General features: G+C 40.5%; 1 protein-coding gene across 4 annotated transcripts; it reads right to left on the bottom strand.

The window, feature by feature from the left end:
- Nucleotides 1–8,426: 8,426 nt before the first annotated feature.
- On the bottom strand, nt 8,427–27,081 carry LOC105918378 (centrosome and spindle pole-associated protein 1). 4 transcript variants are annotated; one of them, XM_036127333.1, is made up of 29 exons: nt 26,997–27,081; nt 26,444–26,608; nt 25,517–25,589; nt 25,252–25,355; nt 23,234–23,299; nt 21,527–21,783; nt 21,321–21,421; nt 21,025–21,121; nt 19,964–20,021; nt 19,592–19,869; nt 18,775–18,893; nt 18,521–18,662; nt 18,326–18,437; nt 18,125–18,163; nt 16,500–16,647; nt 16,243–16,407; nt 15,251–15,363; nt 13,665–13,814; nt 13,422–13,565; nt 13,021–13,137; nt 11,651–11,717; nt 11,328–11,454; nt 10,528–10,667; nt 10,319–10,450; nt 10,117–10,157; nt 9,968–10,028; nt 9,250–9,359; nt 9,059–9,158; nt 8,427–8,848 (listed from the first exon to the last, which is right to left on the bottom strand). In XM_036127333.1, the coding sequence occupies exons 2-29, from the start codon at nt 26,540–26,542 to the stop codon at nt 8,748–8,750; spliced, it is 3,261 nt and encodes a 1,086-aa protein (XP_035983226.1). In that variant the 5' UTR covers nt 26,543–26,608; nt 26,997–27,081; the 3' UTR covers nt 8,427–8,747. The 4 variants fall into 4 exon arrangements, with proteins under 4 accessions (XP_035983226.1, XP_035983224.1, XP_035983223.1 ...); XM_036127331.1 differs by having other exon boundaries at nt 10,319–10,447; nt 21,527–21,822; XM_036127330.1 differs by having other exon boundaries at nt 21,527–21,822.
- Between the last annotated feature and the right edge of the window lie 125 nt (nt 27,082–27,206).

The following is a 27,206-nucleotide window of genomic DNA, read 5'->3' on the forward strand; positions in this document are numbered from 1 at the left end:
ACTAGTTCGCCAGTCTGAAAGAAATAAACCAGTGATTTGTAAAACTTGCAAGGTACCGGTAAAAACAAAGTCTGGTAACGCAACCAACTTGTTTCATCACGTAAGCCGCTCAGTCGCTCACACCCGCAGCAGCGCGAGCTGTTTTAGCCCCGCGCGGCTCCGCGTCATCTTCTTAGGAATCTTCTGGAAGTTCTTCCAAAACAAAGCAGGTACAGCAACTAAACTGGGCTTCCTTCTTTGTGATAAAATGACAAAGCGTCCTGGCGGCATAAGGACATCACGCATGCAGTAACATGCTTCATAGTGATGGACATGAAAAACCTGGCTTCAAACTCGCCACTCTTGATCCGCGATATAAAGTTCTGGTACACAAGTTTTTCTCTAACAGCGCTGGTCACTTTAGTTTATTCTTTGTCAGTATTTAATAACATCACCCAGGTCTCTTAAGTTGAGTTATTTTTCTTTTAACAAAATCAGTTATGGTTAAAAATGTTGGGTAATTAAGAATCTATTTGGGATTGAGTGTTTGTGTGTGATATATTAAAATTAAGTCATTTAGCAATATTATAAGAGCCAGGTTTTAAATCTTTTTGATAATTATCTATCCATCAATATGCATTTTTTTATCAATATGCTGTTTTCTATATTGTCCAGCCCTAATATAAAATCTATAAATAAATAAATTCTTTAAATGTTTTTCCTAAGTGAGTTTCCTCTGAGTGAGGACACGAAAAATTGAGAAGAGAAAGTGGGAAAGAAAACAATAGTAACAATATATGAAAAAAAAAACAGATATTTATTTTAAACAAATGTTTTAACTTTGGAACAGAATGAAGGTGTAACATATTCAACAAATTAACAGTTACTAACGTGGTTTAAAACAAATAAATAACTTCTATTAACATCTTATACAAATAGACAACACCTACAAACATACAATTAAAAATAGTTGGAATGGAAATTAATTCCCTGATTATTTTATGTATTGTTACAGGTGGTGAAAAAAATGAAATGAAGCAGCATGACTAAAACTGATTTACGTTAGGTCAGGTGTAGTCATGTTCACTTAAACATGCAGCCAGCTGCAGCAGCTCCCTGTCTTCAGCCACCGGATGGTCATCCTTCTCTGGGTCCACCTCCTCATCCTCCTCTGGATCAACCTCCTCATCTAGCTGGTTACCTGCCTCTATACAAATATTGTGGAGGATGCAGCAGGCGCCGATTACTTTTGGGGCAAACGTCGGGCGGAACTCCAGCACCCTTAAGAAGATGAAATGCCACCGTGTCTTCAGACACGCTCAATGATGTTTATCAGCATTGGCGTGGTGTATGTTGTAGCGTGCCTCCACTAGACCTGTACCAAATATAAAATAACTTGTAATTTAGGTAATATGCTGATATGTCTTAATCTTCTATCCAATTAATATAATCTATGTATCAATTGTGTGTCATTGTTGGCTCTATTTAAGGACAAGAAGGTAAGAGATCTTACTGGAAAGCTGTTTTCCTATAGGATGCACCACAGGCCAGCCAGCAGAGGGTCACCAGCACCTCTATCTCCTGTGGCCATCCATGGACCTCCTGGATGGGCAGCAGCTGAAGGAGGAGGACGATGGTGGCCCTTCTTAGCCTGAAGGCTGGTTTCAGGTCCCCTTCATTAAAAAATATTTGGAGGATTGGCACAGAAGTGTTTATCCTCACATATTTTGTTTCTGTTTCTTCCTGTAAATAAAAAATGCCAAATGTTACCATAATTGTTTTTTTCAACTCTCACCTTTTCACACCATAAAACTATATGTGGTTAACATGCAGATTTTTATAGTTCTCAAGAAAGAAAGGGTCAAATGTATAGTAGTAAATGTAACAAATGGCTTCCCTTCTCTGGTATTTCTACCATTTCACTGAAAGAATGAACTGAACTAACTGCACATAATTTATAGATTAATCGCTGTAAAGGTGGACAGACAGAAATAACTTTTCCTTAATGAACAATGCTGTGAAGGTTAGACAAAGTAGCTTAACTCTACTCCCTTTACTGTTACTAATATATAAAAAATTATGTTTTCATTTTAATTATTTACAGATAAATAGTCACAATTTCAACGTGATCACATGTTTAATACCATCCTCAATGTTGTTTTTTTAAAGATAAAAGTAGGAAATAGGCTGTCAATCTTAAAAAACCTACCAGTTGGCACAGACGCTCAACGTCGGACTTTTTATTAAAATGACGCACTAACTCTGTAAACAGGCCACATAGGGAAGCTTAAAAGTATAATGTTCTCGCCTCAAACGATCTGAAAACGTACTTTTGAAGAACAGCAGCAGCAGAAAAGGCAGTGCTTAACTTACCACTGTGAGCTCTGCGCTGTCTGGAATGAAGCTGCAGCCGCGGTGCATTCTGAGACGGTCAGTCTGAAGAACGCATGCGCGGCTCCTATCTTCGCACTCTGTGCTCCATTAACCAGCCTTGGAAACCGTGACGTCAGACCACTGTTGTGAATTCGTATTCTCAAAGAAAAAATCCGTATACTCAAGCAGCCGCTGCTGTTTGTGTTCATAAAGAGTAAAGCACAAATTTAAACTTGAAATTTGTATTTATTAGTTATTGAAGTTGTAACTATTTAAACCGTATGTTGTATCTTTTGAATGTGATTTAAATTATTATGAGTTTACAAATGTTTGTTATGCACAACTTCTGACTGATATGGACACAACTATCCTTTTATGTACAAATCTATTTAGAAAGCTATCTTACCCCATACGGTATTGTGTTGATTTTGTGGTTCATAAGTGACCCCGCCGTGAGCCGCTTCTTCAACTTTTTTCATTCTTTTTCTCTCTCTTTGTTCCATCTTTGCTGTCTTATCAGCGGGTTCAATCGCTTTGTGTTGAAACTCAGTTCGCTGTTTGTTCAAACTCCTTAGCGAAGACGCTCCCTCTCTGAGCCGAAGCACCGCCCCACGTTAGCGTAAGCGCTGACTACATCATTAGGACCTCCCCTCACGCATCACGCAAATTTGTAGATCATACGTCGTCATAGTCGCCATCTTGGGAGAGTGTCGCCTAGCCAGTTAGACCTAGCTGTTGTCCGAGCCTTGTGGTGTCCGTCCGTATTCCCGAAGCGGGTTCCTGCCTCTCAATGTTGCTACGTCAAATGCCGACGTCCTGAATGTGAGTGTTAAACAACCGTGAGCTGGACTTAGATTTGCTAAACGCTCATTTTTAATCCATTGTTTATTTTTGTTTTGTTCTTTTATTTCCACATATATTTTGTATGTGTAGTTTTAGTAATGAGTAAGATTTCCAAGGTTGTTGGATCAGAGAATTACTGTAACAGGGAATTGCTGTTACAGTAACAACAACTGCGGAATAGAAATAGTTTTGTGTTCAATTCAATTCACAGTTGCCTGGTTATTCAGAATTCAGAGCTACACTCCTTTTGGAGTTAACATCTGATATTACTACAGAGACACTATCATTGGATGGTGATAAGGAATAAGGATTTAAACTCTAATTCCAATTATATTGGGGTTCTTACAGCCTGCCGGATAAACCTCGTCGGTTAAAATCCGACCAGATCATTTATTCCAGCATAAATGAGTTCATAACAGCTAATTAACTAATGCATTAGTAGTATAAATTCTTACATCACCACCATTTGAACTATATTTTGTTATAGGGGAATTTTGAGTTGAATGACTTATTACTTAAATTATAATACCAAATTATAATTAATAATAATAATAAGCATATTCAAACAGCTTCTGGCATATCACCTATGTAGACTCCAGGCCACAAAGTTTAGCAACAATATTTAAAACTTAGTTACTGCTTTAACTACTGCTTTAAGAAAAATACATGATTAATTCAAAAACTGATTATATATTTCCATAACACAATGTCTGCATGCATTGTAAGTGACTTTTGCTGTTTTAGTTTTGTTTGGTGAAAGGAGCTGAGCCGATCGACTGAGTTTTCTTCACATCAGGATAATCAGAGTCTTTATAGCGTTTAACAATGATATACAAGACAAATAGGAATAAAACTGTAAACCCACGAAAACTTTAACGGTCTTAGGGTTGAAAAAACGCAGGAACTAAGCATAAAAGTAAGTTGAGCAACACGGTCTCACATTTTTGCTAATCCTTTGTAAACATATTTCAGTTAAGTTCTTTGAAAACTGTGTTTTTATCTTTGTTTGATGCTCCAATTAAGAAACTAAATTAGAGAATATAACCGATTACATAAATTCTGGTATCCTGAGCAAAATAGTTAAATATTTCAAAATGCAGTGGTTAAGAAGTTAAAAAATAGTCAATGGCTGACGACATGGAAGCAAAACATTTACTTGTTACATCCTAATGATTAGACATAATACCCTGATAATCTTGCAAAGTACTTGTTGTGCCTGGGGTCTGCATCCTAAATGACTCTTTACAACTTTGGCCAAAAAATATTACATCTGGGAGAAAGTGGTTTAAATATAAAGACAAAAAAAGATTATGTTCGAGGTTAGGGGTAGGGGTCAGAAGATAGTCAGCGTTACTCTGAGAGAAAGATCTTAGAAAAGCTAGGATATTTATAATACTAAAGTTTGAATATTTTCTCCCAAGAAAGAGCGTAAGGTAAAGTATTTGTTGTTTTTAAGGCCGCATTACTTTCTTTAAATGAAGTTCAACTTAGATTTCAGAATTTCTTTTAATAAGTATTTTATTGTCTGATAATCTGTGGTTATTCTATAGCAAATTTATACAATTCTTTGAGGATATACTCTTAAATATAACAAAAAGTAATTTAAATAAAACTGAAATAAGTTTAGTAGGTAAGCCAATAGCATTGCTCCACCAGGAACCAAAGTCCTTTCTTTAATTCAGGATTTTCTCTGAAAGAGTCATGTTGACTAGATCAGCTCCCAGCCTCTTCCGAAAAAATAAGGTTTTAAAACATATGGATAGAGATATACACTAAATAGGCTAATCTTAATTTTGTTCTAAAGCAATAGAGCGGTATCAGTAAATGTAAACAAAATACTTTGTTTTAGTCTTAGTAATTATTTGTATACGGAAGAGTAAAACAAAAACTTGAATAAAGTCTCTGTCCTCCGTTTACAGAACTGTTTTTTTTTTTTGCTCATATAAATTTGGACGAATAATAGGCGTTGCTATCCTCATTTCGAAAAAGCTTAATTTTGAAACAAGGTTTAAATTGATTGATTACAGGTACAGTGGATGGGGAAATTGATTACATGTACAGTGGATGGGGAAATTAATTGATTACAGGAACAGTGGATAGGGATGGGGAAATTGATTGATTACAGGTACAGTGGATGGGGAAATTGTCACATTAATTGTCACATTAATGAAATTGTCACATTAATGAAAAAAAAATTTCCAGCTGTATGCAAACGAAATTTTGTTCTGTACGCACTTTGTGCATACAAAATGACAATAAAGATATCTATCTATCTATCTATCTATCTATCTATCTATCTATCTATCTATGCACCACCTGGATTTAAGACTTGTAATTATAATGACTACAGAAACCAGTGGATTGCTGATATGTGGCAGTGACTTGAATAAATGCTTAAAACCAGAATTAGACAATCAAACAAAACCAAGTTAGGATTCAGCGCTCTCCATAAGAAAGTTGGTGCACTTTTGGAAGAGGTTGACCGTTTTGATATATGGAGAGACTAATTTCCAAACAGAAAATATTATTCTCATTGCTTTATGAATGTGAATAGTTTTATTATGATTCATGCAGGGAATATCTCAAATGATATGGACACTACAATGAGAAAGTAGGAGAGGAAAGGAAGAACAAGAAAAAAAAAGAAAAGGTGAAAGAAAGAGAAGATAAAAGGAAGAGAATGATAAAACAATTATTGAAAAAAACATGTACTTCGTTTAATTGCAGTTCCTATATTGCACTGTGTTTTAATCAGCAGATGGTAGTACTGAGCTTCAGATATGGAAAATTTATTTTAAATCATTTCTTATTTTTATCTGTTTGATGTATTTTGTCATGCAGGACAGTGTTTTTAAGATCCAAAAAATGTGAATAAATGTTTTTCAACATTGTACAATCACTGTGATCAGTTCTTATGCATAATGCACAAGTAAATGTTTAACTGAATAAAAGTGTTGTTGAAATTGCACATACTTTTCTTAAAAACGCTGAGGTTATTCATAATATATTGTGTAAAAGTGAAATTCATGTAATATAAAAATCAACAAGTCCACTTTTATTAGTTGTATTTAATCTTGCAATGAGTTTACTCGTGTGGCCTTCTTGAGATCAGATTAAGCTGTATGCGGCCCGTAAACCAAAATGAGTTTGACACCCCTGATGTAAGGGATCATGCGCCCATACAGATTTTGGTGGACCTAAATTTGCGAGCAAAAATGACAACATAGAAGTTAAATTCAGGTCTACTTAAAGATGCTAAATTTAAAGAAGCAATCATGAAAGAAATTCAGGACTGTTTGGAGATCAATGATAATGGCGTAGTATCACCACCCATCCTTTGGGATATACTTAAACGGTGATAAGGGGAAAAATCATAGCAATTGCCATCTGTAACAAAGGCACATATTAAGAAGGAAGAGGATCTACAAAGCAAGCTGAAATATATGGAAAGGCTACACAAATTAAATTCCTCAAAGTAATTTAGAGAAAATTAAACAACTTAGACAGGAAATCAATGATCTAGATACAGAAAATTAAGGAAAAATTATGTTTCTTAAAGCAAACGTATTGTGAAAGTGGATCAAAATTTACAAAGATGCTCGTTTGGAAACTTAAAAACAAAATGGCTGAAAAACAATAAAAAAATTAACATCTTGAAACAGGACTTGTGAAAAATAAAGAGGACAAAATCCATGAGGCATTTGAAGCCTTTTATAAAAGATTATATTCTAAAGTGCCCGGGGAAAATGAGAATGAAATGACTAACTTATTAAACTTTTTGAATCTACCTGTTTTGAATGAAGAACAAAATAAGTGGTCTGGAGGGTCTGCAGGTCTTTAATGTATTTTGGTGCTAAGCTGTAAACTAGCAGAAGTATGTTAAAGTCTATTCTCTGAGATAAAGGGAACCAATGCATGGACTTTAGATCTGGGCTGATGTGCTCCATCTTCCTGCTTTTAGTGAAAACGTGAGTAGTACCATTTTGGATCAGCAACAGGTGTCTGATAAAAATTTTTAAGAGGTACTGCGAACAAAAACAGCAGCTTTCCAGGAAGTCGCAATATTGGAATCCTGACCTTTTCTTTTTATTTTGGAATCCCGACTTCTCTGGTTGTTAACTGGAATGCCATTTACTTGGCTCTACCCAGCTCCTATTTTAAATTTCTGAGGCAAAGAGAATGCAACATGTTTCCTAGTTAAATAAAGGTGGCGTGAGCCTCACTCCTCAATCCAACTAAATAGACAATAGCAGACTGTTGGTACATGTAAAGGTTCTCACAACTCCTTCGGTGTTGCCCCCGGTTTCTTGGCAGTTTCCCCAGGCAGGTTCAGTCTTGTTTAGCTGTGTTACGGTACTGTTGTATTATCTTTTCTCTAATATTGATCATGAGTAGCATAAAATGCAGTTTTTACTTTTTTCCACTTAGATGACAAGATGATTAGAGTATATTGACGTGATAGAATCACACAGTTGCTGCAGGTTTCTCTATGATTCTCATCTCCTGTCTCACTACAACCAAAAAGGTGCTAATGGAATCTGGTGACTGTGGAGTCCACTGGAGTACAATTAATTAATTCACATGACGACGGAACCAGTTTGAGATAATTTGAGCTTTGTGATGTATTGCCATATCCTGCTAGAAGTATTGATCAGATGTTGGGTACAATGTAATAGTAATGTAATATCATCTTTATTATCATTGAAACATACATTACAACGAAATTTGTTCTCTGCTTTTAACCCATCCCCTTGGGGAGCAGTGGGCTGCCATGTGCGGCGCCCGGGGAGCAATCAGGGGTTAAGGGTCTTACTCAGGGAACCAGGGTGCCAGCAATGGGGATCGAACCGGGTACTTGCATCCTTCTCTGTGTGCAAGCGTGCTGCTCTAACCACTCGGCCACGACTCCCCCCCTTTAATGTGGTCGTTAAGGGGTGGAGATGGTCAGCAACAGTACACGGGTAGGCTGTGGCGTTTAAATCAAGCTCACTTGTTGCTTTAGGCCCAAAATGTACCACGGAAATATTCCCCGCATTATTATACCACCACCAGCCTGAACCGTTAATGCTTAGTATTCTTCTCTTCTTCCCTTGCTGGTGAGACCATTGACATAAAAAGGCCATACAGCAGTCGACACCATGACATCTGCTCAATGTATGAGCAGCTTTAAAATAAAGTTTAAATGTTGAACTACAGGATTACCCATTTGAAAAAGAAAACAAGAAAAAATATATATTATAAAAATATAATTTATTCCAACATAATTTATTCTGTAAAAATGTCTAAAGCATGTAATGACCTTGGGGTTCTTTGATCCGAACAGTAAAGAATTCATACAGATTCAGAGGTGTAGATTTCAGGGTGTCCTCCCATCAAAATATATATTAAAACAAACAGTATTAACACAAAAATAAAATAAAAATTAAGGGCGTATTTCAGGATTAGGAAGTGCCTCATTTCAAATCCTGGTGGCAAAAGTGCCTATGTAGCCAGGGGCTTCTTGCTCGACAGCCATGCAAACGTTTTGGAGTGTCCGATGTTCCCAGTCCAATCTAGTATTCTGTGGTGAGAGTTTCCTCTGAACTCTCACGGTTCAGACTGAGAGGAGACAGATCGGGAGGGGAGGAGTCCTCATCAGACACATCCAGAGGTCCTACAGAAAGAAATAAACAGACAGCCGCTTCACGGACTTGCAGTAAAACGCAGTTTCTGCTGCAGCACAACATTCTGGGCTGAGGACGTATTTGCTGGCAAATATTTTTGTTTAACTTTTTTTTAGCATAGAAATGTTTGTATATACTCTAAAAACATCCTGGTGTTTTATGACTCCAAAAATCCCAATCTCCAACAGAGCTTAGCTGACCTGTCCTGTTGCAGCTCCTGAGCTCGCTTCCTGCCGTCTCCAGGTTCGGCCTGGCACTTGAGGGGTCAGGGTAGTTTCTCCGATTGGAAGCAGCTCGTTCCTGGAAGTCATAGGACAAACCCAGTCAGTTCAAGAGATGGACTATCGAAATAAAGAAATGTGGTGACATCACAGATGCACATGATGAGCACCTGGGGGCGCTGTGTCTGCTTGGCAAGTCTCCTCCTCTCCCTGGCTGACAGCTGACGAATCCTCTCATGCTCCGGAGTAGGTGGCACCGGAGACGCTTCACCCAGAGGGTCTGAACACAACAAGCACAACCAGAATACAAGATTCTGCATTCAAAATATTACAGGGCAACTTTGTTTTTCTGTGCTTGACAGATGTATCGTTCATTTAACGTCCCTTTGGGATTATTAAAGTATTTTTAAACTGAATTCAACTGGGTGATCAAGCCTATATGTGATAGTTTTCCAGGTCATAATGAAAGAAATCCAATCCTCGCTTCCTAATTTCCTTCCATCTTTTTTTATTTTAGATCTTCACTTAAACTCTGAAATAGGAAATCGAACCTTCAGAACTCCTGCTTTGTCTCGCCAGTGCTTGTCAGAAATTATATATAAAATAACATCCTTAGATTGCTCTTGGTGAATTTGTTTTTATCTCAACTAGAAAGTCGGACCTTTTCGTATCATTCTTTCCTTTCCCACAGAATACCTGAGTATTTTAGTAGTCATTTACAGCAACATGAAAATATAATAACGCTCTAGCAAGAAACATTATGGTTTAGAATCAGCCCAAGTAACAATTCAGAACACAAAGGAGAAGAAAAAGCTGCTGGTTAAGCCTAAAGAACAGCTGTGTACGGCGACAGTGGAGATTCCAGAAGCTCTGCTGTGTTGGTCCTACCAATGAAAGCGCTCTCAGACTCGAGCAGAAGAGCTCTTCTGGATACGCCGCTCACACTCCTCTGCAACACACAAGCACACAGTCTTGGTCACTTCTCACCTCCAATAATGCAACAAGTCTGATGATTTACATAAAGTGTTGTTTCTCACCAGATAGTCATTTTGCTCAGGTGGAGAAAGGTCCAAATAATCTGGAAATTAAACATCTAAATTAGATTTTAACCTACAGGCAGACGTTACAGAATTACAGCTGCATGATGTCCTTCCAATTCATTCATTTTCTGAGGGTTTAAGGACTCATTTCTATTCACAAGAAGGCACTGGGGAGTAAATCAAATAAAAGTTTGGATACCATCCTGGACTGTAGATCTGTGGCTCCTGAATTGACGATAGGAGTCTCTGTAGTCCCCGCTCCTCCTGCTGACCACACCCACTGCCTCCAGTTTAGTGTCCTCGCCAGATCCCATCGCCGACTCTCCGTCTGCTTTCAACATGCAGACCAGTTGCAGCTCAGACCGTGGTTTGGATTTCCACTACAGTGAAGCTATGATCATGTAATACCTGAGTATTTTAGCTGAAGGGAATCGTGGATATGCAGCAGGTTCCTGGGCTCTGTGTTTCGGGAGTTAGGCCTTCGGACCGGAGCCTGGAGCCTGAGCCGAGCCATGTCGAACACGTCCACCGCTGGACGCTCTCGATCTCTGGACAGATGAATATAAGTTGTCAATATTTATTGCCAGTCCAATTCTTTTATTTTGGAAATGTGAAGCTGTCTTTACATCCATGTCAAGTTGAGTACCAAAGCTGCCTCCAACTAGAACTGATCTTGCCAAAATTTTCCAATTCAGCCAAATAAACTACAAAAGCTTCTAAGAAATCGTTCACCAGCTAAGTTCCTCCTCCTGCTGCCTTGATGTTCTACCCACAGCTTTCTTTAAGAAAGTTTTGCCTGTCATAGCGTCTGATTTGACTCAAATAATAAACACGTCCCTTCTGTCAGGTGTTTTCCCCCAGTCCCTAAAAACAGCAAATATCAAACCACTGATGAAAAAGAACAATTTAGAGAAATTACTACTGCAGAACTACAGTCAAAGGCAAAAATGTGTTTTTAATCTTTATTCTAAAGGAACTCAAGCTTTCCGCACTTTTACAGTTTTTTTTGGAGTTTGATCCAGATAAGTGGAGCATGCTAAATGCTGCTTCTCCGTGTTTGGTTCTGGTTCTGGTTCTGCAGAGTAGGCTGGAGCCAGAAGACCGGAGTGGTCTGGAGGGTTGATGCACTGATAACAAGTCTGTAATGTATTTAGGTGCTAAGCCATTCAGGGATTTATAGACTAGCAGCACCTCTGATTGGGTCTGACCTGACATTTACTGGAGAGTCCGGCTCCTCCCAGCTGCTGTGCTGCAGATCATTTTCCAGGCGTTTCTGCTCGCTGCGAAGCTGCCGACGCAACGCTGACAGCTCACTAAACAGTTCACGGTGGTCTCCTGAAAATCAAACCGTTATCTCATTAACCATCTCGAAGTTGAGCCAAGATCACTTGACGAAACCACGCATCAGTCACTGAGTGGCTCCTTAAAGATCACCACAGTAGGGCCCATGGGCCAGAGTGAAGTCAGAGAACAGAAAGCAGGGTTTTTACAATTTCTGCTGGATCGGAACGTTTCTAAAAGAGTTACATACCTGCAGCTCTGAGCTGGTTCCTACGAGCAGGGACAGGAGGTGACAGAAGACCTGATGAAGAGCACTCCTTAAAAAGAAAAAAATTATTTGAAAGAAGTGTCTGGGAAAGACTTAATTTTTTTCCGGTCTGCCTCATCCTCACTACTGTCACTACAATCCTTCACAGTGCCTTATATTTCCTCCCTACTGACAACAAGAGGCAGCGCTTTAAGTACCAAATGATCATTGTTGAGCAGGTCTAGTACTATAATGTCAACAAAGTCATGTGTGACCTTCGGAGATACCAGTGAGTGTATATAGAACATCTGGCCGATAAATCGATTTAATCGAATTTACAATTTTTCAAGCTTTAATTTTTGGAAAATCTGGATTTTATTTTGCCAATGCTTCCATGAAGAGAGTAGCATGCAATGCTGACTAAAAGGAAAATATACTGTCAAAGTATTGTAAAGAGGAAACTTTTCTTTCCATAATATGATGCACTTTAATTTATTCATTTACTTTTTTTGAGGTTGGTTTGAGTTTATACAAGTGAAGTGAAGCCTGTTCTTGGCTCACTGTGTAATACCACTCGCAGCTAGCATTTTGTTATACAGTATTTTCATTGCTTCCAACGGCATTGCCGCCATCTTGTTTTACAAGCATGTTTCACAGCTTGTACTTTGAATTCTGGTCAACTCCCAGACGAAATGCTTGATATAAAAGCACGTTTTTAAAATGTCTTTAACTTCTTTTTGTGAAACAAAATGTAGGGGGAATAAAATCGATTAATTGGAATTGGTGTGATGAAATTGGAGATTTTATTTTTCAGCAATATCGGCCAGCCCTACGATATCGTCAGGAGACACCGGTAGCTCAGTCCCTTATCTTCTCACACAGGTTTGTCAAGTCGAGTGGTAAGAGCTTTGTTGCTTCTATTGCTGCTGTAGCCTCATCAAATCGGTCGGAGCTGCAGGTCACCTCGCCCACGAGAGGCTGTGCTAGCTAACCTTTACACAACTGGTTTTGACTGATGAGGTTGTTTTTTTTTTTGTTTGTTTTTTATCATCTCAATGGCAGCCATGTTCGGCTTTGCCTTTTCTCTTTTTCAGGGCCTTGATTAGTGTCTGGTGTCGACTGGCATGCTCGACCTGCTTTTCCGTTACTTGCTCGTTGACGGCTGAGTCGAGAGTGGCGTTTTCGGCTTAACCTGACCATTGGGTTTGGTATGTTGGATGTGCCGTGCTCTAGTAGCTGGAGGGGGGCCAAACAGGGGGCCATACCTCCTCCTGCACAGCTTCAGGTAAAAGACGAAATGCCTGAAAGAGTTTGAACTAAAGTGCTCTGAGCCCTACCTGAATACTGGACAAAGAACAGAGTGCATTACTCACAGACAGGGGAGCTGTGGAGGTCTGGCTGTGGACCGTGATGGGCCTGGGGGTTTGCTGCTGGTGTCGCCCGTGTTTCCTCTGCAGGGTCGGGATAGGAGGAGAGGGCTCTCTGGACACCTACAGACATTTAGATAAAAGCGATTCCTCCTGACTGTTTGTCTTTTTATGCTGCTGAGGAGGAGGTGATGTCAGGAGTGGTTTCTAATTAAAACAAAAGCTAACAGTGAGATATGCCATCTAAAATGTCCAAAGTGTCCTTTGAATGATTCTTGTCCTGCTGAAGCGACGCATCAACAAAAATATAACAGACCCTCTTATTTATTATTGCAACATTTAGCTTTAAAGCTAAAGAAAGTTTTTCGAACAACAAAACAAAGCGAACGTTGAAACGTTTAACTGACCTCCTCCACTCTGGCCTGCCTCTCTTTCTCATATTGCCTCTTCAGTGCTGCGCTCTCCCTTTCCTCTGCCTCCTTCTTCTTCCTCTCGGCTTCCTTCCTCCTCTGTTCCGCCAGCCGAATCAGCTCCTCGTTCTTGGCCGTTTGCTGCGAGTCACAGAAGCGGCACGACAGAAAGAGTACCTGAGGACCCGATGGACTTAAAACCGCGGGATGGTGTTACAGCCTTGTGCTATATTTCCCCACCTCCATTTCTTTCCGTTTCCTCCTCTCCTGCTCCTCCTCGTACTCCCTTTGGATGCGGGCCCTTTGTTCAGCCAGCCTCCTCTCCTCCTTCTCCTCCTCCAGTCTCATGCGCTCCCTCTCTTCCGCTTTTTTACGCATTTTCTCGTCAATCTGCAAACACGAGCAGACCAGCTATGAGAAATATTCTCTAACATGGAGGGAATATTGACTAACCCTTTATATTTTGTTGGGATTTTATGTGACAAACCAACACCAAGTAACACATCATTGTCAAGTAAAATGGAAACATAGGGTGTGGTATTGTATTCAGCCCCTTTAGTCTGATACCCCTAATTAAAATGCAGTGCAGGCAGTCTTCTCCAGATTAGGTCTGGGTGATATGGATAAAAAATAATATCTCAATACTTTTAGGCTGAATGCTGATATACTATATATCTATTGTGATATATTTTTCTTTTCATAAAGTAATTATAAACGCATCTCTTAATCAAAGCTTTATCCCAAATGTATCAAAGCCATTAAAAAACAGCTGTAGATAAATATGAGAAACGACTGGAATACATTATATAATTATAACGTAACATAGACCAAACGATATAGTCTCATCTTATATCTCTAAAAAAAATCTCGATCAGGTCGGAGATAAAGTTGTGGAGAAACCAGCCGTAGTTTGGGAAACAATATTTCAAGCTTTGAAGATCTCACAGGCCTCTGTTTTAGAAATAAATAAATAAATCAGAATATGGGAGTATGGCAAAGCTGCAAATCTAACAAAACATGACCACCCACCTAATCTCACAGGCAGGGCAATAAAGCATTGAGAGAAGAAACTAAGAGGACCGTGGTTGCTCTGGGTGAGCTGCAGAGATGCACCACTAAGGTGGGAGAGTGTTCAGATGACAACTATGAGTTGTGCACTCCACTATGTGGCTTTTATGGAAAATGGGCCACTGTTGAAAGGAAGCCATTAGAAGTCCTGACTGCAGTTTGCCACCGTCCATGTAGGTAACACAGCAAACAATGGAAGAAGGTGTTCTGGTCACATGTCTACAAAACTTGACTTTTTGGCCTACGTGCAAAATGCAAAGTGTTGCAGAATGCTAAATCTGCACATTTGCCTGAAAACAATATCCCTACCATGAGACCCAGCGGTGGCCGCATCATGCTGTGGACATGCTTTTCTTTAACAGGGACACTGGCCAGAGTTGATGGTCAGACGGACGGTGATAAGCACGGGGCAACGTGGCAAACCTTTACAACACGGGAGACTGAGAGCTATTGGAAAGTTTTACGCAAAGTCCAAACGTAAATGGGGATCTGCAGCAACATTTGGAAGTTGCTGCATTTTTAATATTTATTATAATTTAAATAAACATATCTCCACTTCACAAGTACGCACTGCTTTGTGGTGGTCTCGTCACATAAAATCGCTGAAACATACATTGAAGTGTTTACTTAGAATATGATGAAGTGTAAAAAAAAAAATCAATGGCCAACAGGAGAGTATTGATTTATTTTTGTTGCATTTAATAAAAAATAAAAATTTGTTGAGAATCCAGTCAATCTGGACTGGATTAAACTGGTACCTGCTGCCTGAGGTAAGCTTTGTACTTGTCCTGTTCCTGGAGTTGATGCTCATTGGGCTGGCTGGCAAAAACTTTCCCCCTGGCAAACTGGGAGCTTTGAACATGGGTGAAGCCTGCAAAAAAAAAAAAAAATTCAAGTTTGACAGAACTGGTTTGTATCCTAGAGACAGACGGTTTGGAAGCAACATCCCATTGTACAACAAAAGGTAGTTTCATTGGTAATCTTTGCAACAACAGGAGTTTTTATAAAGACGGTCACTTATTGGAATAACTTTAATGATCAGGGGTTGCGGGTTTCTTGCTTAGACTTGGCTTCCTTCACGGTGACCTCCTCAGGCTTTAACAAGAGCTTGCCAGGGATGCTTTTACATTAGTACCAAAGTTATTGCCTTACAAATCTCCTCAATGCTAAAACTGTCCGCTATTGCTACATCCATGTTTAGGAGAGGGGATTGCTGCAAGTCAGTCCATCCATGCATTCGTATAGGTTTCTTTATATAGAAAACATTTTACATATATGTAAATTACACTGACAGCATTGAGGAAAACCTACTGTAGAATTAGAATGTATGCCTTTATGAATGGACTGAATACATTATATGTTCATTTTAATAAATTGGACGTTTGGTTTTAATTTGGAAAGGACCTCAAGACGTTAGTTGGCAATCAGCACTACATAAGTAATGGGAATTGACTTCGATGCCAACCTAAAGCACATCATGGAAGGCAGCAGTTAGACGATCCTCACACTGGTTGTCAGCAAAAGCTCTGTGGACAGAAACCTGAAGTTGTTTCCAAGCTTTAGGCCTTTACTGGATATCTCTTCTCTAACAGAGAACTATAAAAACATAAAGGACTGATTTATATTCATAGTCATCTTTTCTTTGGTCATGCCTTACTGCTATTTAGTCTTAGAGCGTCCTGACAAGGTAAAACAATCTGAGTTAGGAAAAAAAGCAGCTGAGCACATGAAGAGGAAGGAAGGTCGCTACCAGGCAGCCTGTCAGCAGAGTCATAGTTACTGCTCTCTGGGAGCCTCTCGGCGGGGGGAGGCGGTGACGGCCGGCGGGCCGTCACTGCAGCCGCGGCTCTCCTCTGCCACAGCTCCGGGTTGCTGTACGCCTCCTCGTTGAACTTGTGCATCTGGTTGAGGTCAGCTAGGCCCATGGAAAAAACAGACAAGGATTAATGAGAGTTCTTCAAATAAATAAATTGTTTTCAAAAACAAATCCAAGGAACCAGGACCTACCAATGAGATTTCCCTTGCTGTCCTTCAGAGGGGCTCCTCCTCCCCCTCTCCCCCAGGGGTCGTGGTTCTTCATTTCGGCTTCCAGCTGGGCCTCTAAGCGCTCCCTCTCCTCCCTCTCCAGACATCTGCGCTCCTGTTGCTCCTGGATCTACGGCACAGCGTGTCTCAGTCAGACCACACAACAAAGGCAGGCTTCACATCAGAATAAAGGCAGGAGACCCGACTGGAAATAGAAACGGAAACCTGTTCATGATGTCTGGCTGCTGGAGAAAGAACCCGGTAATGTGTGGCTTTCATCAGTTAGGTGGCTGAACTATTTGAGCATTGAATGTGATGTCATCTGGGTGTGGATTAGCACTTTTTAAAACCCCGCCACACAATGAAGTAAATAGGTCCCATATATTTAATCGTTAATCAAAGTGTCTAACTGATGTGAACTGAGATGAGAGAAATCACCTGGATTTGCTAAGTTTCTTGCTAAATAAACAAATCTGTATTTACAAGTGTTTGCTGACAAGAAACACAAATAGGAAACCAGACTAACAAAACTAAGCAACACAAACCCATCATCTACTTCCACTGATCAGGGTTTAAAGGGGATTTGGCAGGAATGATAAATTAAATGGTAGTAGGAGCTCAGTCTTTCATCCCAGTGTCTCTGTCTCTCTCTCTGTCTCTTTCTCTCTCATAAATATCGATACAAAGATTAATATTGATGTTTTTAAAAACGATTTAATATCAGTATTCGGGCTTTCAATGTCGATATACCTCCCAACCAATAGGGGGCGCTATTTCAACGCACCATCACTGTTCACAGCAAGGAAGTGCAAGTGAGACGAATTTGCGGAATGACCGACATGATTTTAGAAGCACCTTCGTCCCCAATATCAGACGTTTAAGCACATTTTTGGTTTCTGTGATACGTTAAACGCAATGAACCAAATGCTCTTTATTTTCCTGTTAATTTATCAGTGTTCAATAAATTGAACATAAATATAATATTTGGCTGGTATTGTCGATTCAATGACTGAGCATTATTTTGAAAGTAATAAATATCGATATTGGAGTCAAATCAAATCAAGCTCATCCTAGATGATACACAGCCCCAGCGAGAATAAAGCCGACAAACTAAAGAACACAAACAGGATTTACTGCTGGTGACCAGTCTGCCTCCTGCAGTTGGCCCATTGTCAAAAGTGCACAAACTTCTTTTTCTGATCTGTCACTGTCTTGCTACCCAGCAAAAGTTTTTTTTTTATTGTTTTGAGATGCTCCACCGCCATCTTTGACAGTGGATATGATCCAACAGATGTCAGCATTTGTGCTATAATAGAAAAAAAAACCCTCTTCTGTCTAAGAAGGGATTTGTACCATCAACCGTTGTAGTGAGGCCAGACAGCAGTAAAGCTGGATGCGAGGAGTCACCTGGAATCAGTATGTCAAAGGGGGGGATAATAACTAGGGTAGGGAAAGTTGGAGGTGTTTTAACAGGGTTGAAGTGGATCTGGGATATCAAACATCTGAACGGGGGAAATATCTCAAATATTTCTAGAGCAAACCTAAAAGACGAAGCTCTAAGGACACAACTTTCCTCTATCAGCTCGTTTTATCGAGATCCGTTTTACCTTGTAGGAAGTAATGTTGCTCCCACTCCAGGAAGCTTCCTGTCAACATATCACAGACTATATGTAATGAGCCCACAAGCTCGCCGTAAATTATCCCAACCATAATAATCCTACAGGCTGGTGGAGACACTCACATGGTTACCCTACTAACGAAATAAGAGGAGAAAAGACTTGGGATTAGGTTTAGTTGAATCCCCCTACCTGTTGTTTTAGAGCCTCTCTGTAGCTCAGACTCCTGTCCCTGGTGGACCTGGGCCTCTCTGAGGGAAAGTCTCCAACACGGGAGTCTGCAGCAGCGCTTTCATTGTTGGGCCTGCCGGAACAGTTTCACAAAAACGGCGTGAGTGTTAAAGGACGGTGTTCTTTGGAGGTTCAACAACAACTACACGCGCTTACCGTGACGGAGGCTCTGGGAAACTACAGCCACTATGCTGGCTGTGAGGGCTGTGGTGCCCCGACTGGCTGGGCACAGCTCCCCCTGGTGGCAGATTCCAGTAGGACATGGGAAACCCGGCATTAGGAGCAGGAAACGGACGATCTGGGAAGAGATTGGAGACGGCAGGTCACGCCTGTAACTCTGGATCAAGTGTTTCTTTAAGTTTTCTGCAGTCTACAAGTTTTTCCTCTCTCTGTAGGAGAGCAACACTTACAGTAGGCCATATTTTGGTCAAGCAGATTTCTGGTTGTGTAGGACTGATGCGGTTCCCCATATGGAAACCTGTAAGCTTCCCTTATTCGAGGCGGGGGCTGAGGAAGGAAGGCAGGGTTTCTGGAAGAACCCAGAGAGACAGCAAAGAGTTCATTATGTTACACTAAACAGACAAAATTATCATATCCAAGATTTCTTCTGAGGCGCTTCTTTTTCTGATTGTCTCCATGTTCATGTTTTAGGTCGGTCCCCTGGCACCCAGTAACGAAAGAGACTCAAAAAGAATGACCACCCACAAAAATCATGACAACAGCGGCTGAGCTCATCGTACAACCGCTGTGTGATCAACAACTGGCAGACGGCAGAGGAAGAAAGATCATCATAAGAAGTGCTGACAATAACGAAGCTTTTATAGTCCAAGCAAGCCTGCTCTGCTGTTGTGTGAAAACTGGCGAGACAATTGAGCTTATGAGATGACACAACATGCAGTGTTTTCTTGAAGGAGCAATAAGGCGATATTTCACCACTAGGTGGGGCTTGAGCCCTGTCTGTAGCTCAAAACAGGACTTGTGACAAGGCAGCCTCTCTCTACCACTCCAGCTGATCGCCCTTCTCCCCCTTCACTTCATATGTGCATATTTGCTAAAGGATTGGACAACAGCACAGAGAGCTGTGGTGTGGCATCATAGTCCATCAGAAATATTACCTTTAGTTCTTCACATCACTATTGTTTAGTTCCTTCTATCTAAAATAATGAAATTTCGCTTATTGCTCCTTTAAAGAATATGAATGAGGAAATGGTTCAGCGTCCGTTATACCTGTGTATGTCAACGGCGTTTGGGATGAACGGGGCGCCATGCTGGCTGTAGGGAGACAGATGTCCTTCGCCCAGGCCGAGAGCAGAGCTGTACTCCAGCAGAGGGGACTGGAAGGCGACATGTGGCAGCTCAGGGGGAGGCATCCCCCTTCCTCTAAGAGCAGCGCTCTCAGCGCTGGCTGTGGTTCTGGACGATAATCCGCTCTCTGCTGTTGCCGAAGGCTCTGTAACTACAGGACCTTCCCTCCTGCTCAGGCCAAACTGTCTGATTCGGTCTGGCTGCGACGGGAACGGATGACAAAAATGGCGAAGATTAAAAGGAGGTCTGTAGTGAAAGTCATTTGAATCCAAACCGTGTTGTGTGACTGCTGACCGGTTTCTCGGGGTCGTTTGCTCCTGTCGCAGCGACTTTCAGCTCCAGATCCTTTTCCCTGAAGGAAGCACACATGCAGCTTTACATGCAACATGTTTGAACAAACCATATTTAACGCTTATATTCCTCCTCTTTATAGATACGACTATTAGAAAACTTCTCCTCTATTTGAAACTATTAGGAATTAAAGTTTGACCACAAGCATATTTATACACCTTGAACTTTGCATTTTGTCGCCTTCCAGCCACAAGCTTCGTTGTAACTCCATGGGATTTGAGGCCATAGACTAACCCAAAATACACCATGACAGTGCAGTGGGAGAAAAATGAAGGGTTTCAAACATATTGGTATGCATTTGTATTATGCACATCTGTCAATATCTGCTAGAAGTACCTTTTACAGCCACAGGGCGGTGTCTCCACCGGCTTTGTTCATCTGCAGAGGTTTTATAAAGCACCTCAAACTTAATCAAGCTGTCCAAGGAGCATCAATGGACATCGATCTGAAAGATTTACTAAAAAGTCTCAGTTAGGATAAGGTGAGGACATGGTCTCTAAGCCATTTTAACACATCTTCACCTAAACCATCTTATCACTGCTGTCTGTATGTTTAGGGTTGTTCTGCTGCTGAAACCTCTGGGAAAGTTTCAGGTTCTTTTAAGCCTCCAACGGGTTTTCTGCCAATGTCCCACCCGAACTTCTTAAACTTCTTCAAATCTTCCCCCACCCACGACCTGTCGGCTGTGTTCCTTGGTCTTGACGATGCCGTGAGTTTTCTAATGTTCTCCTATGAACTTCTGAGTCCAGAAACGGAACGGCTGGATTTACACAGAGATTAGACGGGCGGACTCTACTTACTAATGTAGGAAATTGGCTACAGAGGATTTTATTTAGTAGTAACAGAGTAAAAGGGGTTTGAAACAAATCCACGGTACAGTTTTTAGATTTTCATGCTTAAAAGTGTGGAAACCCCTCCCCTTCACAATAAAATCCCAATACAACACACTGAACTTAGTGGTTGTCAAGTGACGAAATGTTAAAAGGTTGAAAAGGTCTGAATACCTCTTTTTGTTGCGGTGCTGTTCAGCTATCTGCTGTTGCAGCTCCTGCCTGTAGCGTTCCTTCTTCCTCTGCAACGCCTCCTCCGTTTCAGCTGCTCCTGCAGGCATGCAACCACAATCGCAGAGAACAAGCCGAGTGCTTGGATTTAATCACGTAAGTTGTAAAAGCTGCCTTTTACTCTCTGAAACATCTGTTTATCCTGGACGGTGAAAAGAAAGCCGGATGATGTTGATCTGAATTTGCTAAGTTATTTCTGAAAATATCTAATGAGGAACCGAGCAGAAAAGCCTCGTTACCGATTATGAGTCCCGTCGCGAAGTGAGCATTCTCGTTTTTACTGGATTCTCTTGATCTCCTGCCATCGCTCCGAACACCAGCAGCACGCTCGACCTTCTCCCTGGAAGGAAAAAATTAAAACGGACTGAAAAAGAACTGCAACAGACGTAAAATAAAACACAACAAAAAAAAACAGCAAACATGCATGCAACTCTTCGGGCGTTACCTTCCGCCGGTTCTGGCAGACAGACTCTTCTGATAACTGCCCTCAGCTCTAAGGACCCTGCGCCTTCTACCGCCGGTCCTCTCCGGCTGATCTTTAAACCGCTCCTCTTCCTCACCAGAATCCAGGTCCAGCGGACTCCCCAGCTGGTCTGGGCGCCTGGGAAGAAACCCTAAGGGCTCCTGGTCCTCCTCGGCGAGCCGCAGCGCTCTGTGCGACCCTCTGTCCGCGGTCAGAGCGCCTGCATCCCTTTGCAGACGCTGCATGGGAACATCGGTCCAGAGCTCAGGTTGTAGCCGCTGGAGAAACCACAACGCATTTTTAATCAAAAGGTGACAAGTCTACTATTTAAAAGATTAATATTAATTGACTATATAGAACTAAAGAAGTTATTCTCAGCTCAAGGAGGATTAATCTTAAGTGCCTCTTCATTTAACCTTGTTGCATTGTTTGTTTTTTCCTCCATGTGTGATGTGGACAACCTGTGTCACCAGTGTGGCGAGAGCGTAAAAAGTGAAGTGATTGGATCAGGCGCACCTCTTTGTTTCTTGTTATTTACCTAAAAATCTGCTTTGAAATTAAGCTTCATGACAAAACAATTGTTGCAGCGTCTCTGCAGCGATTGCTCAGCTGCGTCTCTGTTCAACTACGAGATAATTCAGCGTTTTAAGGAAAAGATACATTAAAAGGCGAGAAATACAGCTGCTAAAGACAAGTGCTACATCTGGACATATTAGTGGTTAAGAAGGTGTGCATTGATGACACTCATTGATGCCGACCTTAAAATCATCTGTGGGCCTTAATCGCTGTAAAAAAATTGTGTACCCTTATGTTATAAACGCTGACCAGAGTGGATTCTTTAAAAACCGGCTTGCAACAACAGTGCAAGACTCTAGAGCACTGGTCTGAAACCCTCACAATCCAAACAGCCATTTTTACCCTCGGTCCAGCTAAATAAAGCTTGTTTAGAGCCACAAATGTTGCATGAAAGAAAGACAACTTTGAATTTATGATAAGTATCGACTTCAGCAAACCTGTTCTCATTTTTAAAGACCCATTATTTAAAACAAAGAAAAATCTTTTCCAAAGACAGGAGGGATACATTTCCTTCAATGGAATGTTGACATTTGTGGGAAATTCAGTAATAAAATAAATAAATAAATAAAAAGCAGTTTCCAACCTAGCAGGAGTACGGCAGAGTTGGGCGTCTACCTGGGGTTGCTGCAGCGTGTGGGCGCAGACGCTTCATACCCCATTCTGATCTTAAACCCCACAACTCTCTGTGCCTATCAACTTTGCACCTCCAGGTAATAGAATTCATGCACACACCCCTATTCCCCTCACACGCACAAAAAAAACTAAGGATTTACTGGGAGGATGGATTGACTTTCAAAATCTCTGTTGGCGCTTCATTAGGTCAGAGGACATTTGCTAATGTCCAGTTTTCAACATGTCAACTTGAAAAAGCCTTTAAAAAAAGGTTCTCTGAGAGTTTCTACTGTCTGTTTTACATGATTTTTTTTAATGAAAAACAAACCAATGGATAGAATCATTTGTCAAAGCATTATAATATAGACAAGCTTGCCAAAGGTATTCACTCACTGCCTTGACTCGCATTAAAATTTAGGCGGCATCCTTTTCTTAATCCAAAGGGTTCAACATGAACTTTTAGCGTTTGGTATAAATATACATTTGTAAAGAGGCTTTCACCTTGTTGGATCTCCTGTTGTCACGAGTCATTAAAGGCCAAGACTCCACAGCATCTAAGTGGCTTTTCTGTAATACAAAAAGATGTTGACATATTTCATTAGTACTAGTGACAGTCAAAGTAAAATAATGCTATAATTAATTATAATTATGCATCAGTCCACTATTATTACCAAGACGCCTCAAGAATTTGACAACTGAACTGATCAACTGCATAGTTATAATAAAATAATAGCTGGTTGATCTATCGGATATTAAACTGTAGGAAAACAGAAATCCTGATTATAGCCCCGCCCGATATGCCCGGGGACATCAAACAAGCATTTGCTCCCACCTGTACGTCAATAAAGGCCAGTGTTAGAAATCTGGGGAGATCCTCTGATCATGATCACAACCAGGACTCACACATACAACCTATTTCACATTCTGGCTTCGTACAGTTAAGCAACATTGCTAAACTCAGACTTGTTGCAGCATCAACTGAAGTTGGAAAAACATGGCCATACTTTAATTTCTTCTCCGTTAGATAATTGTAATCCCCTGTTCACCAGCCCAGATAAACCTTCTCATAGATCTTTTCAAGTCACGCTGCGGCGAGCTTTTGTTGAGCAACCGTGAACACATAACAGCTGTTTTATTTTCCTTAATCTGGCTGGAGTTCGGCGCGCTCAGGCGCCACTTTATCTTCTCTCTAAATATTCAGTTTCTCGCTCTCTCTGTTTATGTGATCAAGATTTGTTAGTTATTTCCTGCAAGAGACGAATAACTAAAGGTGGCCAAGCCTTCCTCAGTTGTTCACTGAATTGCCAGTGAAAACTGCCATGTAAACAAACAATTTATCATCATTACAATTTAACAACAATATGTATTATTATTATTATTATTATTATTATTATTATTATTATTATTATTATTATTATTATTATTATTATTAATAATAATAATAATAATAATAATAATAATAATAATAATAATAATAATAAACACATTTTATTGGTCCCATCAGGCAGTTTATATCGCCGTTTGTCTGTTCAATGTTGTTATCCTACCAGAAAGTGATCCTCTGCCTTAGTTTTAAGTTTTTCCACCTCTAACAGGTTTTCTTCCAGGATTTCTACATATTTAGCTCCATCCATTATATCTAACCAATTCTGCCGAAGAACACCACCCCACAGCTGGATGGTGCCACCACCAGCAGGTTTCGCCCTGGAGATGATGTTTTCAGGGTAATGCCAAGTCTTGGTTTTCTAACACATGTCATGTTTTTCGGATTTTTTTTATGTCTTTAAAATAAAATAAGAATACTGAAAACTATGTACCCTTATCTTTCCCCTTAAGAATTGTGGTTTACTTTGCAATGGTCTGTAACATTAAGTTTGAAATAAAATCCATTCAAGTTTGTGGTTGTAATGTGCAATGCACTACAAACTGATAACAACGTGTTACTAAATGCTGGTGAAGCTTCTCAGTCATCCAGGTCATGGTCATTCCAAAAAACTTAAAAAAACAAAACAACTGGACTTTTTTCGGAAGTTTGAAGACGTTTCGGTTCCTATCCAGAAAGCTTTCTCAATTCAAAATGTCTGGAGTAGTGTGGGCAGTACCATAAAGCTTGGAGCTCCAAAATACTCCAGACATTTTGAATTGAGAAAGTTTTTTGGATATGAAGCGAAACGTCTTCAAACTTCAGAAAAAAGTCCAGTTGTTTTTTTTTACTTTTTTGGAAAACCTGTTACTATAGACTTAATATCACTTAAAGAGCTTAATAAACAACAAATAAATCTCAACTCTGTCACGAGGTATTTCTGAACACTATAGGCCAATAAGAATGAGTCTAAAGATGAAGATCTTGTGGGACTTGCTTGTGTCGCAGACATGGCAATGATGGTAACAATAATAATTAGTAGAAAATAACTTAAAGAGAAAATGTTAAACCATTGATAAATAAGTCTGTTGGTCAGCGACAGATCAATGACATGTATCAGTGTGTGTGCGCGCGTGTGTGAGGTAAAGACGGCAACCTGAGCCATGTAGCGCCTGTAGTCCATGCGGAGCTCATGCTGCAGCCTGTGTTTCTTCTCTTCATACTCCGCACCAAGGGGCAGACCCACGCTGCAGCTCTCCTCTGGCAAACACACACCCATCAGTTTTAAGTGGAGACAGACAGGGAACCGGGATCTCAGAAACGTTCTTCGTCAAACAAGACAGATAACGGCCACGAAACATGAAGCATTTCCTCTTTTTTTATTTTCTGACATACTGTACAGCACAACAATAAAAACGTACCTTTTCCCTGGTTGGTAATCCTTGGAGGGATGTTCTCCTTCACAGTGGACCCATAGCTTCTGCAGGGTTTTGCCTGTCAGCCCAAAGCAGAGGAATATTTGAATATAAAACCGAGGATGTGAATGGCAATCATCACACCAGTCAGTAAACTTCTCAGAACCAGTTGTTTGCACACAAGATGCTGCTTTGTTCAATTTCTAGCATTCCTAGTTCGGAGTGAAGGGTAAACAAAATACACATTTAATTTGACAAGCATCTCTAAGGCAGGGTTCCTCCATAATAAAGAAAAGCATAGAATTTGATTGAAGTGTCTTACAAGGGTGAATTAGTATGGTAGAAGATGTGTGGACAAATAATTGTGCTTTCAGACTTTATTTACTGTCCAATCGTCTAAAAGCCGTACGTGCCTCTCCATCCATCCGTCCATTTGTTTTCATCATTCCGCCCATCCATCCCGTCACTGTTTAATGAAACCATCCTTCCTCTCTTCCTTTCTATTTACACCTTAAAATAGGTATTAAAAGAACTCTGGGAATGTCTCTGGGAAACCTCCAAAGAGAGGGTTTCCAGGAGGAATCTTGATCAGATGCATGAACCACCTGACCTCTGGGTCTTCCACCACAATGGAGCACCGAGTCAAAAACGCACCAGAGGAATCCAGAACAGACTGCATACTTCATGATCAGGGTTTACTCCTTTAAGATAACTATCAGAATCAGCTATTTGGCAATTATTACATAATTTATAATTTAAAGAAACGCCACAAATCACAGCATTCCTGCCAAAAGCTTTGCCATGACTGTATATAGAAAACACAAAGCACTTTTATGATCTACAGGTTTTTACTTCTGCAAATGTGTCATCCTCTTTATGTCCCAACAGCCTAAATAAGAGCCAGCCGTATAGAGTTAATTCTAGCAGATGTACCCTAATCTCCATGTAGGGAGGGTCGTGTTCTAGACTGGCTTTATCCTCAGCCACTCGCGCCTTGCGTTCTCTGATGAAGTTCTCCAGCTCGTCGTCCATCACCCTCAGCTGCACTCACACAGGACAGCCAGGGGGGCAGCGGTCCACTTCGGTCGGCATTACTATCTAGAACAGAATGTGGGAGGGAAAAGCTTTTTATTGACATTTACATCGGGATAACGCGTAACCTCAAAGCACACAGGTTACTGTCTCTTTAAATCGCCCGTTGTCAGGCAACGACAATGGAAAGCGTCACATTTCTCAGAGAGCTAGTTCGGCCGCCTTGTGTAACGGCGAAGCCTGACTATTCTTCTGTCTAACAATACCAGCTTTATGTTTGTTTAAAATTAGCTTATGGTTACCCTGGCTAACCTGTTAGCTTTAGTCAAACCAAAGGGAAGTCAATATTAACCGCACCGTAAAAAATAATAATCAACAAGCGAATCTTAGTAACTACGGGCTCCTTCGTCTACCTGTGAGGATTACGTCTCTACCGTCAGAAACATAAACCTACCATTCAGTAGGACCCAAGCTCAAAAAGTTGACTGCATTAGCACCGCCTTTGGAAAGCTTTGGAAAGCGAAGTACTTCCGGATTAGGCTCCAGGCTATCAAAATAAAAGCTCTTTCAAAATAATAGCGTATCCTATGCATCGACTTGTATTTTTCTATTTTACTACAAATATATTTCCGTTGTTAAGTTGTCTTACGTTGTCTTATTTATA

Source organism: Fundulus heteroclitus, chromosome 23 (genome assembly GCF_011125445.2).
Source record: "Fundulus heteroclitus isolate FHET01 chromosome 23, MU-UCD_Fhet_4.1, whole genome shotgun sequence".
Lineage (NCBI taxonomy): Eukaryota > Metazoa > Chordata > Actinopteri > Cyprinodontiformes > Fundulidae > Fundulus > Fundulus heteroclitus.